The sequence below is a fragment of the Rhodotorula toruloides genome (genome assembly GCF_000320785.1).
Source record: "Rhodotorula toruloides NP11 unplaced genomic scaffold Scaffold20, whole genome shotgun sequence".
NCBI classification, from domain to species: domain Eukaryota; kingdom Fungi; phylum Basidiomycota; class Microbotryomycetes; order Sporidiobolales; family Sporidiobolaceae; genus Rhodotorula; species Rhodotorula toruloides.
The window spans coordinates 397068-408213 of NW_015622980.1; the positions used below are offsets into that span (position 1 = coordinate 397068).

Here is an 11146-nt window from a genome sequence, read left to right on the forward strand (position 1 = left end):
TCAAGGGGCGAGAGTCCGCTTTCGCGTTCAGGCGAGAAAAAGTCGAGGACGTTCACTTCTCGTCGCTGCGGGAAGAAGTGAGGCGTTAGTGATCGCTCCGGCTTCTCTGTGAAGGCGAGAGAGCATCGGTGGAACGCACGTCTTGTCGTAGCTGCGCGAGAGAAGACAGGTCAACTTCGTTTCTGGGTGCTCGTGCGATGCCGAACTCACCTAGAGTCGATACCGCCCAAAAGCAGCTTGATCAGCCAAAGCTCCGGCGTAAGCTCGACGCCTGTCCGGTCGGAGCGAAGTCAGTGGAGAAGCGGGAGATGGCGAGAGGCAGACGAACCTTGCTTCGCCAAGTCGTCCGCCTCGTTCTCGTAGTTCCTGCGGTACGCAAGGGCTTCAGTGCGGATTGAGATCCAACAGGGAAGAGGCCGGCGCACGAGGTGCAGTCGACGAGACCGCCGACTTCCGGGTGCGAGTCGATCTCCTCGAGAAAGGCGCGGGCCTTCATGTCGTTGCCAATCTATGGCGGAGACATTGTGAGCAATGAGCTGTCCTCACAGAGAGATAGCTCCGCCCGCACGCACCTGAGCCAGTTGGACCGACAGCGCATCGGCGCCGTACCTCGTCTGCTGCAAGAACCTGCTCGCATGGACAAGCACGCGCACGATCGTGTGGCGGTCCTCTCCGCCTGGCGCGCCATCCGTGACGGCAATCACAAGGACGGGCTTGTGAAGCTGGCCTGCGCGAGCGGGACCGAGAACGAGCGGCTGGAGGACCTTCGAGTCGAGTGCCGTTCCGAGCGGCGTCAAACCCGAGAACTTGATCTGGTTGACGAGCGCGACGGCTTCTTGCTCTGTGCGGATGTTGTTGCCCTCGATCCGAGAGTTCATGAACCGCACTTGGATGCCGTCGTCGTCGAACGCCGAGCAGGCTTGCGCGACGCGAGAGATGATGAGCTTGGCGTCGTCGATGCGCGAGCCGCCTTCCTCGAAGGCTGTGAGCGTCGGTCATGCAGGAGGTGCAGGCAGCGGAGCAGTCAGCGCTGATGAACGTCAAAGGCCTGCACGACAGCAGCATGCGAAAGGCCGGCTCACCCATCGATCCCGAGTCGTCGATGTACAAGATCACATCGCATAGCGCAAGCTTGGCGAGGTCGACAGCAATCTCGAGCGGGAGGCGCCACGCTTGCGCGAGGTGCTGGATCATGCCGCTCTGGACGATGCGGTGCGCGACGGGTTCGAGCGATTGGGGTGAGGGGTAGAAGGCTTGGAATTTCTGCGAGAGTACAAGCGACGTAGAGGGTCAGTCTAGGTGTTCGGGAGAAGAAGGGAGAGGTGGGCGTCGGGACGTCGGCCTTGCGACCAAGCTCTCGCGACGGACGTCACCACGAAACAGAGAAAACGTTGCTCACCTGGTCCTGCACCGTGAACTGGAGCAACCGCATGATGCTCTCAAACGTGACGCTTCCTCCGCCCGACGGAGGAGGCGCTCCCACAGGCGCGCCGTACTGCTGCTGACGCGGCTGACCGTATCCTCCTCCGCCGCCGTACTGCTGCTGCTGACCGTACTGTTGTTGCTGAGGGGGCTGGCCGTAGCCGTGTTGCTGCTGTTGCTGGGGATACCCAGGCTGAAGAGCGGGAGGCGGGCCAGGCGGAGGGGCGTAGGAGGAGGAACCTGCACACGAAGGGGCTGTCAGTCTCGTGCTCATACCGTTCGAGTGAGAACGCGAGAAGAGCGCAACCGCTCGAACGCACCTCCGCCCGGACGACCTTGAGGAAGAGGAGGAGGAGCGCCGGACGGCGGGGCGTACTGCGACTTTCCGCCTTGGCCGGGCGGTTGGGCGTAGCCTGTCCAATACAAATGGCGGTATTGGGTCAGCAAACGAGATCGGAGGAGGTCGAGGGAATGAGCGAGTCGCCAAGTGTTCGTCATGAAGTTCGGGGCGAGTTGGATGGCGCAAGGCAGCGGTGGTGTTCGCTCGATCCGTCCGTCTCCTCATACAGCCTCACGAACCCATGCCGGTCGTCGCACCGTGCTCCCGCGCCGCCCATCTCGGAGAACCCGCCCTCCTCCTCCCCACATCGCCTCATCGCCCATCTCGCTCAGCACCGTCTCGCAAGGCGTCAAAGACCCAAGAAGGCTCGCTCACCACCCTGCGAGTAAGCCGGGGGCGGTCCCTGCTGTCCGTACTGCTGCTGCTGGCCGTACGGGCTCTGCTGCGCGGGAGGGGGAGGGTGGCCAAATTGCTGTGAGGGAGGGGGAGGGCCTGAGGCGGCGGAGCCGGGCGTGTGCATCCCTGCAGCGGAGAGTTTCGAGGCGAGTCCCATCGTAGCTAGAGTGTAAGCGAGGTTGAGGAAGCTGGCGAGAGAGAGGGAGAGTGAAGAGACCGAGGCGACGAGCGGGACAAGGGCAACGAGGCGGTGTAGCAGACAGGGTGAACCTGACAGTGAGCAAAGTAGCAGGAAGTACAGCAGAACGCTCGATGGACAGAGGGCGAAGCAAGGGAGATGCGAGAGGAAGAGCCGATTTCGAGCGGGACATGCAGGTCGATTCGCTTCGCAGGCGAGGAGGAACTGCTTCTCTTGTGGCATAGGCCCGCAGAATAACCCAAGGCGACGTTGCAGATTTACGTACACGCTGAGAAAGGTCGTGGGGAGATGGGCGAGGGAGGAGGAGGTTAGGGTCAACCGTTCTTGTCACCGTCCTGTCCGACGAGCCCACGCCGCTTCGACACAAATGTACGCCAGACAAAGTCAGTATCGCATCGACGAGGGGCGAGAGGAGCACCGTGATCAGAAAGGTCAGCGCCAACTCACCTTCACCCGAAAAACTGCTGCCTCTCCACCCCCCTCGCCCCGACAACCCCAAACCACGCCAGCCCCGCCAACGCCCCTCCGACAATCGTCACAGCCGGCGGAGACTTGTACCACTGCGTCGCGACGAATGCGAAGCTTGCGACGACGCCCCAGAACGGATCGGAGGTCAACGGACCGCTGGCGGAGGCTTGGGTGGGAATGTTGCCGGAGACGGGCGTGTAGATGTAGCCGACTGCGCGCACGTACCGTGAGCTCAGAGTCGAGGGTAATGAAGCAGTCGCAGCGCACCGAGGAAGAGCTGCCAGACGGCCGTGTAGACGAGCCCGACCGCCGCAGCGTTCAGTCCGCGCAAGACCGAGATAGCGACCGCGTGCTTGCGCCAGGTGTGATACAGCGGGAGGAGCGCGAGCTTGAGGATGATGCCGGGGGAGAAGATGCCCACCCAACCGAGGAAGGCGCCGAGGACTGCGCGGGAGAATTTGTGCCGTCAGCGACTTCTGAAAGCTCCTCAAGACATGCCGCTGCAACGCACCTGGATTGTGCGGGAGGGAGAGGACGCCAAGGTAGACGGCAAAGTTGAAGTTCGGGCCCGGGAACGCCTGGAGGATTGCAAAGCCGAGCAGGAAGTCGCGCGACTCGACCCAGCCGGGCTGGACCGTGTATTGTCGCAGGAGAGGAATGACGACCGGTCCGCCGCCGAAGCTGCCGGAAAAATCGAGAACAACGCGCAGGAGAGACGGTCCGAAGTGGTCAGCTGGTCGTCCACAGTGAGAAGATCTCGGACCCGGCTTACATGATCGTCCCGCCGATGACCATATTCGTAAAGAAGTCGAGCGCGCGAGGCGGGTTGTTGAGTTGCGACCGCACCACGATGATCGTAACGAGGTAGACGATGAATCCTGCTCCAAGCGCAAAGGCGATCTTGCGGTTCAAGACCATGATTGGCGTGCTGCGCTCGGTTGAGGGTGCGTCGACGACGGACGAGGCGGGAGTTGCGGAGGGCTGGGGCTGGACGGACGGGCCGTTGCGCTGGCGGAGCGTTGCGCGCACCGTGTCCGCAGCTTGATCTTCTGCGCCGCGCGGCTTGTCGTCGTCCTCGGTTGCTCTCTGCGCACCGTCCTCAGCCGTCGAGCTCCTCCGCTGCTCCCCCAGCGACTCGAGCTCGACATCGTAATTCGGATCCTGCGGCGGTTCAGGCGGCGCTGCAGCTGCTTTTCGGCGCGCTCGGATGGCATACGGGTTGAGCGCGGTCGGAAGTCGGCCGAGGATCTGCCGGCGAAAGTCGAAGAGGAGCGTGACGAACCCGCCTGCAAAGACGAGGACGGGGTACATCCATGGCGCGTGATAGCAGATTCCGAAGGACGCCGAAAGGAGGACGAGTAGGCGAGTGACTGGGTCGGTAATCGCGGTCTTGGAGAGCTGGTACGCCGCGAGGGCGATCAACCCAACGGCCGAAGCGTTCAAGCCTGTCAAGAGGGCGAGGACGATAGGCGGGAGTCGCTCGGGGAACTTGCGCACGCCCGCGCCGAGTCCGGCCATTCCTACTGCACCTGGGATGGACCAGATCAGGAAGGCGAGGAAACCCGCGAGCGTGCCGTTGCGGACGACGGCGAGCGAGAAGGCGAGTTGGGTCGAGCCGGGGCCGGGCAGGGCGTTGCCGAGGGAGAATACTGCCCGGAAGACTATGGTCAGCTACATCTGTCCTCCTCGTCCGAAGCTCCCGAGGAAGAAGCGAGTACACACGGTCTGTGAAAGTCGTCTCGTCCACCCACTTGGGCACCAACCTCCGTCTGAGAATGACCACATGCACGCCTGGCCCTCCAAACACTGTAAAACCGAGATCCCAGTACTCGCGGACGGTCTCGACGAGCCGTGCGGCGAGTGGGATGGAGCGACGGTCGAGAGGTGGGGAGTGGTCGAGGTGGGTTGAACCGTCGTCGCGCGCGCCCGCCGCGGGTGTCGAGGGCATTGTGGCGGTACCTAGCGTCGTAGTGGCGGTTGCAGCGAGTCCTGCGAAGCGGTCGAGGGAGAGAAAGCGAGAAGAAGGCAATTGCAAAGGCGATCGACCCGGGACTTGGCCGCACGTGCAGCAGGCGACGGTGAGCGTCCTGGTCGCGAGCAGGCGTTCCAGCTGGGCGCCGACTCTCTCAAACTGCTTCCGTGACGAGCAGAGGAGGGAGAAGCGGGGACAGCGCGAAGCAAGCGAGCAGCCGAATCCAATCTCTCATCTCGCTGTCTCGACGCGAAAGGAAGGATCGTTTGGACGGTGTGATGCATTGCGACAACATTGTGACGTGCGGCATGGAAGACAGAGCGCGCCAAGAAATCGAAGGAAACGCCAAGTAGAACAGCATTTCGAGGAGACGCCAGCTGACACGTTACTCGACTTGCCGTACGCAAGTCTGACCTGTGCAAGGAGGTCGAAGACAAGTCAGTCTCGCTGTCCTGCACCCGGTCCGTCTGTTCTGCCCGCACGCCGCCTCAAAGAAAGCCCTCGATCCTTCGAATCAGCTACTATTTAGCGAATTGTTTGGTAGTCGGCATCACCGCACACGGCATCCGATGTCCCTATCTATCTTGTTGTGGTGGTTTTTGTCATCCCTTGAAGGACCGAGTCTCGTCCTTCGAGGCGGGCGAGCTGAGGAGGAAGTGAGGAGGGAGAACGCACCGAACGGGACGTAGGCGCCTTCGCTCGAGCACTATGTCCTCCTGTGGGCCTGCAGCAGCCTGTGTGCGACTCGGACGCTCCTGTACTAGCGATCTGGGTCGAAGCGAGTCGATAAGATGAAAAGGTTCGCGGGCGAGCTGAGCGGGTCGGCGCGGCGTGCGGGCGGTCGTAACGGTCAGAGCAGGTCTGTAAGACAGTGGAGAGAACAGCGCGAGTCCTCAAAGCGTGGAAGTGCGAGCGAGTGAGGGGAACGAGGGAAAGAGACGAGCGCGCGACTTGGGCAAACGGCGAGCTCGAACAGGGGCGACCTTCAATCCCTTCCTCTCTCTTCCTGGACGACTCGTGCAGCTTGCGAGACTCGCTAGGACGAAGCGGCATCAGCTTCGTTCAGCGCGACTTCAAAAGGCGTTCCATCCCCTCCCCTCGCAGACCGCTACGCAAACAACTCCGGCGCGACGCCCCTAACGAACGCCCCCTGCGCCTGCACCTTGTCCGCCCAGTCTCCGAGCCGGTCCTTGAGCCCGCCAATCTGCGTCTTGTCGAGCACGCGAGGCTGGACCCACGTGATGGACGCGACGGACGAGCAGGCGTCGAGCGTGCCGCGGATCAGGTTGAGCCTGCGTAGCGGAGACTCCCAGTTTCAGTCAGCACCGTCTCTGACGAGAGCCGAGAGAACCGACCAGAGCGAGAAGCCGGCGCAACGCACATGAGAGCCTTCATGACCAAGTGCTCGACCTCGTCGACCGGCACCTGCGCCTCCTTGGCGATGATCGAGAACGGCAGCGCGACGCGGTCCTGAATCGGTCGCTTAAAGACAGCCTCGATCAGCGCGAGCACGCAGATCTTTTGTCGGAGCGTGTTGAGGTTTTGCAGGAGGTAGGGCTGTAGGGCGAGAGTGGGTCAGCGCAAGAGCGGGCGTGCGAGGTGTAGGTGCCGTGCGCACCTCCTTCTCGAGCTCCGGGATGAGCGACTGGAACTTGTCAATGTCGCCTTTGTTGAATGCAAAGAGCAGGCTCCGGATGTACTCGTTCGGCGTCCCCTTGAGCGAGTCGAGCACCGGGTGGAGGAGCTGTGCGCCAAAGAGACATCGCGCAAGATCAGCCATTCTATCAAGACATCAGATGACTGAAGCGGATCCGGTGCGACGCACCAGCTCGCCAAAGTTGTACAAACTCTCGCCCAGCAACGCCGCGATCCCAAGATCCCGCGCCCGCTCCGCCCGCTCGTCCTGCGTCAGATCCCGGTCGATGTCGATGCAGGCGAGGTAGAGGAGCGAGTTGCGGTAGTAGTCGGCAAACTCGGCTTTCGCCTGCGAGCGACCGCGTTAGAGTTAGATCGATGGAGCCAGTTGAGTTGGCTCGCTTCAAGCGGAAGCGTCTCGCTCGCGAACGCACCTTCCAATAGTCGCCGCTGACGCGGTAGAAGCTCGCATGCACCGCCAAGTCGACCGAGTCGAGCTGGTCGAGCACCTTCTGACACTGGTCCATCGCCTCCTTTGCCGCTTCGGGTTGGCCGAGAAGGAGGAGGAAGTGACCTCGCTCCATCGAGACGAGGACGAAAGGTTCGCGGGTTGCGGGAGTGTCGAAAGTCGGGAGGAGGGTGTCGAGGAAGGAAACTGCTGCGGTGCCGTCTGCGTACGATAGGCGTCGCGATACACGAGCCGTCAGCTCGCCAATTTGGGAGAGGCCGTTGTGCGCCCGCACGCACCATTGTATGTCCGCGCAACGGCAACTGCGATGCTCGCATGCTTGAGCGGGTCGAGCTTCAAAGCAAAGTCCTTGATGAAGGACTCGTAGAGGTCGATTCGGTACGGTGCGGAGGAGGGAACGGCGAAGAAGGACTCGATCGTGCGGGTGAGCTGGAACCAGAGCCTGTGTGCGCGGGGACGAGGAGGAGGTCAGTGTGGTCCAAGGAATGGCGGCCGCTGAGTTGACCAGTACGTCGTGACGAGCTGTTGCGCAGCGTGGCACCCTTCAAAGACTCCTCGCATCCGTCTGAAAGCCCTCCTCAGCCTCTCGCCGATGATGACCCCGTCCCGGCCAGCTCGCCCGCAACGCATCGCCAGGTCGTGCAGCCCAGACACGCCCTTCGTTCAGAGTCGTAAGCAGCGTCGTCACGCACCTGTTGGACCAGAAGCGTTCAAACGCCTGGTAGAACGGCTTGAGTTCGTCCGGTAGTTGCGGACTCGTCAGCGCCTGGGTTAGGTACATCTGCGGATCCGACCGGCTGTGCGAGTCGACCTGCATGTCTGCGAGAGTGGTTGAGGTGGTTCGCGGGTGATCTGCGGCGTGTGAGCGAAGTCGACGCTGATGAGGCGGTGGAGAGGGATGGAGGGGACGAGGCGAGGCAGGGAAAGCGGTGGCGCGTTCGTCGTCGTGGGAGTGTGCCTTTTCCGAGTCTAGCAAGCGGGTCTAGCCAGCAAACGAGCCAGGGAGCGGTGTGGGAGGAGCGAGAGGTTGTCGTCAGCGGGTTGGCCTTCGACGAGCACCTCGCTCACAGCTGTTCCCGCCGGACTGCCTGCTAGGACTGATCGCTGCGACTGTACGAACCCCCTCTTCATGCTTTGACCCGCGCCCGCTGTCCCAAGGCGTTTCCCTCGACGCGAACTCTCCTCTCCGCCTCTCTCGCCCAGTCCGTTCTCGCTCGCTCGATTCCTGCACGAGAGTGCACCTGCCGTTTGAAGCGACCCTGCTACGTCCCGAGTGCCCCGAGCCGGACCCACCACATCCGCCATGCCATCAAGCTTAGGGGCTGTCTCGTCGGGCACTCTGCAGCCGCAATCGGACCGTTCGGCGGCAGTCAGGTCTTCCATGGAGCTCGAGTACTCGCACAAGGGGTACCGCGACCCTTGGTCCTATGTTGAGGCGCAGTCGAAGTGGGTCAAGAGGGAGACTTTCGACGACCAGGAGGAGGACTGGGCGTCGAGTTCGCATCTCATGTATGCGCACTTCGAAGTCGAAGCAAGGGGTATCATCGGGGCGGTGGAGAGGAGTGCAGTCACGGGGTTCTACAGGAGCGTGGCGCTTCAATCGGCACATCTCGTCAGCCCTCTGAGGTTCGCTCGCCTGACCGAGGGGAAGGAGGGCGATGCGCGTCACGTTACTGGTTTCAGAGGACAGAGAGCGGTGCGCTCTCCCCTCTGACGCTCGAGTTCACGAGCCAAGTCGTCTCCTTCGCGCAGGTCAAGTGGCTGATCGACGCCAAGGTCGTCCCGACGTTTGCGGACATCAACTGCGACGCGAACCGGATCAACAGTGGGCTATCCCCTCGACATCAAACGGTGCTGCAGCTGACGCTGGTCTGCACCGCAGTGGAGAATCACTACCACGCCGCATTTCACGCCGGCCGGCTTCGCCTCATCCCCGATGCCAACCTTGTCCTCGTCCGCCTCATGAACGAGATCAAGTACCAGGAGGCCCGGCTTGCGACGCTCGAAGGCGCGCGCGCCGCAGCAGTCGTCGTGCCGCAGAAACGAGACCCTCCGGACAACTCCGGTGAATCCCCTTCTCCGTTCGCTCCTCCGCCAGTCCGACCCGGCTTCCAAGACTTCTACGAGACCCTCGAGCGCATGGGCGCTGTCTTCCGCCTCTTCGGGACGATCGACATCACGGACCCGCTCGTCCAGAGGCGAGACGTTCCGACAATCTTCAAGCTCGAGGGGCTCGACCTCGACTCTCCTCGCCGCAAGACGGTCGAGCCACGCGACGAGCCCGGTGGGGTCCTCTACTCGAACTATCCTGTCTTTCCGCCCCTACTGGTTCCGGTCTCGATGAACTTGTTGCTCTACGCGGTCAAGGAGTCGGTGGAAATCGGACTGCCGGTGTCGTTTGCAGTCATGGACGAGACTCGTGTGAGTTGGGGATCGAACCGCGTCTGTGCGCTCCAACTGACCACTTCTTCCGCCGGTCGCAGCGTCTGCAAGGCATCATCCATCTCCTCATCTCGTTCTGGATGCTCGACGACGACTGCACCGAAGACGACATCCGTGCCCTCGTCGACGCTTCTCGCCAGCGCATCCTCTCCGACTATCCCGGCTCGACTTGGGCCGACGCTCTCCAGCACCTGAGCAGCCTTGCGCCTGTCGACCTTGCTTCGCGCGTCCAGCTTCCTGCGGGCATGATCGACTCGAGGACGGCACCCCCGCCGCCTCCGCAGGGTACTTCTCGGCGCTGCGACTTCGAGACCGGCAACCGCATCGACGGTGAAGCTTGCGATAAAGCTCTCAACGAGGCCAGCTTTCACGCCCCGTCCTCGCCGCCCCTCGCGTACCCGCCTCGCACGCCTCTCACCGAAGATCTTCAGATCGCTACCTCCGTACAGGCCGAGATCTTGCAGAAGGACCTCGACGCAGCGGCGGGTCCATCTTGTCGGACCGTGACCGTGTCTCGCGAAGAAGCGGATGTCGACGACCTCTCACTCGAGGACGCGCCTTCCACCGTTCAGCGCGCACCCGAATCTTCCACTGCTAAAGATGCAGGATGCAGCGACGCTCTCGCCGCCGTCGCAAGTCTCTCCCGAATCGGAGTCGCGGTTTCCTCGCCCGGCGGGCCCGTCCGCCAGCCTCCCTTCCGCCGCCTTGACATCGACGAGCTGCGCGAGCTCATCGCAGGCTCGTACACGCTCGATCTTGCGCCTCCAATGCGTCTCCCGATTCCGCCACTCTCCGTCATCGTCGAGCCGTCACCGAGCGAGGCGGGCCAGCACTCGTACGTTCACTTTGGCCGCCTCGCCGAACGCAAGTGCGACGTCAAGATCGTCTTCAAGGTGTCGGCAAACGAGGATGCGTACGAAAACCGTTGCATCGCGAACGAGGGGATCTTGTACGAGAAGTACGGGCATCTGCTCGTCAATGTTCTCCCGCGCTTCGTCGGGACGTACATCGGCGGCTGGGAGAACAGCCTCGTCGTGGTCCTGATCCTTCAACGGCACGGTCGCTGCTTCGAGGAGTGGAGCGCGTTGACGTTGGCGCAGCGGTGCGCATCTTCCTTTGGATCATCTCGACCGGTGCTCACTCGTGACCTCTCGCAGCACCGACGTGATGGCTTGCCTCGAGAAGCTGCACTCCGTCGGCATCAAGCACTGCGACGTCAAGCCCTAGAACGTGCCCTACGACCACGAGACGGGCAAGATCAAGCTCGTCGACCTGTCGCGCGGCGAGGAGCACGACTATCCCGGCGCCGAGTGCGACGAGCTGATCAAGGCGCATGCGTTGCTCGGTCTCTCGTAAAGCTCGCGGTCCGCTTGACTCGATCCGCTTCCTGTTCCGTTCGTCACCTCTTGCACTTCTCATGTTGTTGCTCTACGTCGCTGCAAGTCACGCGTTCTTCATCATCAGCTGTATACCGAAGTGTGAGCGGGGTTGCCACTATCTCTTCTCAAACGTCGCCCCTTCGGTATCTCAAGCTCTCGACCTCTCGACGGAAGTCGCGCACGGCGTTTTCGTACAAGGGATAGCTCGAGCCGCAGGGTTGACCTCTCACGACGAGCAGGTGCCGTGGAAAACTGTCTTGCAGCCGGATCTACAGCTGTGAAAGCAGAAAAACATCCGCCTCTTCGCGAGGTCCCCGCTCCTTCGCCTTCCGCTAGCCCTCATCCAGAGTCTGCACAGTGCACTCGGCGCCGACGCGTGGGTGGAGTGCCGGGGGTCAGGTTAGGGTTAGGGTTAGGGTTAGGG

The 11146-nt window shown here is 62.3% G+C and overlaps 4 protein-coding genes across 4 annotated transcripts; 1 reads left to right on the forward strand and 3 right to left on the reverse strand.

Annotated features, from left to right (window-relative positions):
- Positions 1-52: 52 nt before the first annotated feature.
- RHTO_03457 (von Willebrand factor, type A domain containing protein) lies at positions 53-2315 on the reverse strand (the record flags this gene model as incomplete). Its single annotated transcript, XM_016417128.1, has 10 exons — positions 53-65; positions 140-151; positions 211-271; positions 329-366; positions 426-508; positions 573-982; positions 1083-1263; positions 1400-1662; positions 1743-1835; positions 2138-2315. 10 exons carry the CDS (start codon positions 2313-2315, stop codon positions 53-55), a joined length of 1332 nt encoding a protein of 443 aa, XP_016271657.1.
- Positions 2316-2806: 491 nt separating this feature from the next.
- On the reverse strand, positions 2807-4773 carry RHTO_03458 (chromate transmembrane transporter; the record flags this gene model as incomplete). Its single annotated transcript, XM_016417129.1, has 5 exons — positions 2807-3036; positions 3093-3269; positions 3337-3506; positions 3598-4474; positions 4548-4773. The coding sequence occupies 5 exons, from the start codon at positions 4771-4773 to the stop codon at positions 2807-2809; spliced, it is 1680 nt and encodes a 559-aa protein (XP_016271658.1).
- Positions 4774-5905: 1132 nt separating this feature from the next.
- RHTO_03459 (26S proteasome regulatory subunit N9) lies at positions 5906-7718 on the reverse strand (the record flags this gene model as incomplete). The annotated part of the gene is made up of 7 exons (XM_016417130.1): positions 5906-6089; positions 6179-6354; positions 6416-6541; positions 6623-6781; positions 6867-7102; positions 7180-7343; positions 7594-7718. The coding sequence occupies 7 exons, from the start codon at positions 7716-7718 to the stop codon at positions 5906-5908; spliced, it is 1170 nt and encodes a 389-aa protein (XP_016271659.1).
- Positions 7719-8204: 486 nt separating this feature from the next.
- RHTO_03460 (uncharacterized protein) lies at positions 8205-10570 on the forward strand (the record flags this gene model as incomplete). The annotated part of the gene is made up of 5 exons (XM_016417131.1): positions 8205-8597; positions 8654-8726; positions 8784-9322; positions 9385-10445; positions 10501-10570. 5 exons carry the CDS (start codon positions 8205-8207, stop codon positions 10568-10570), a joined length of 2136 nt encoding a protein of 711 aa, XP_016271660.1.
- Between the last annotated feature and the right edge of the window lie 576 nt (positions 10571-11146).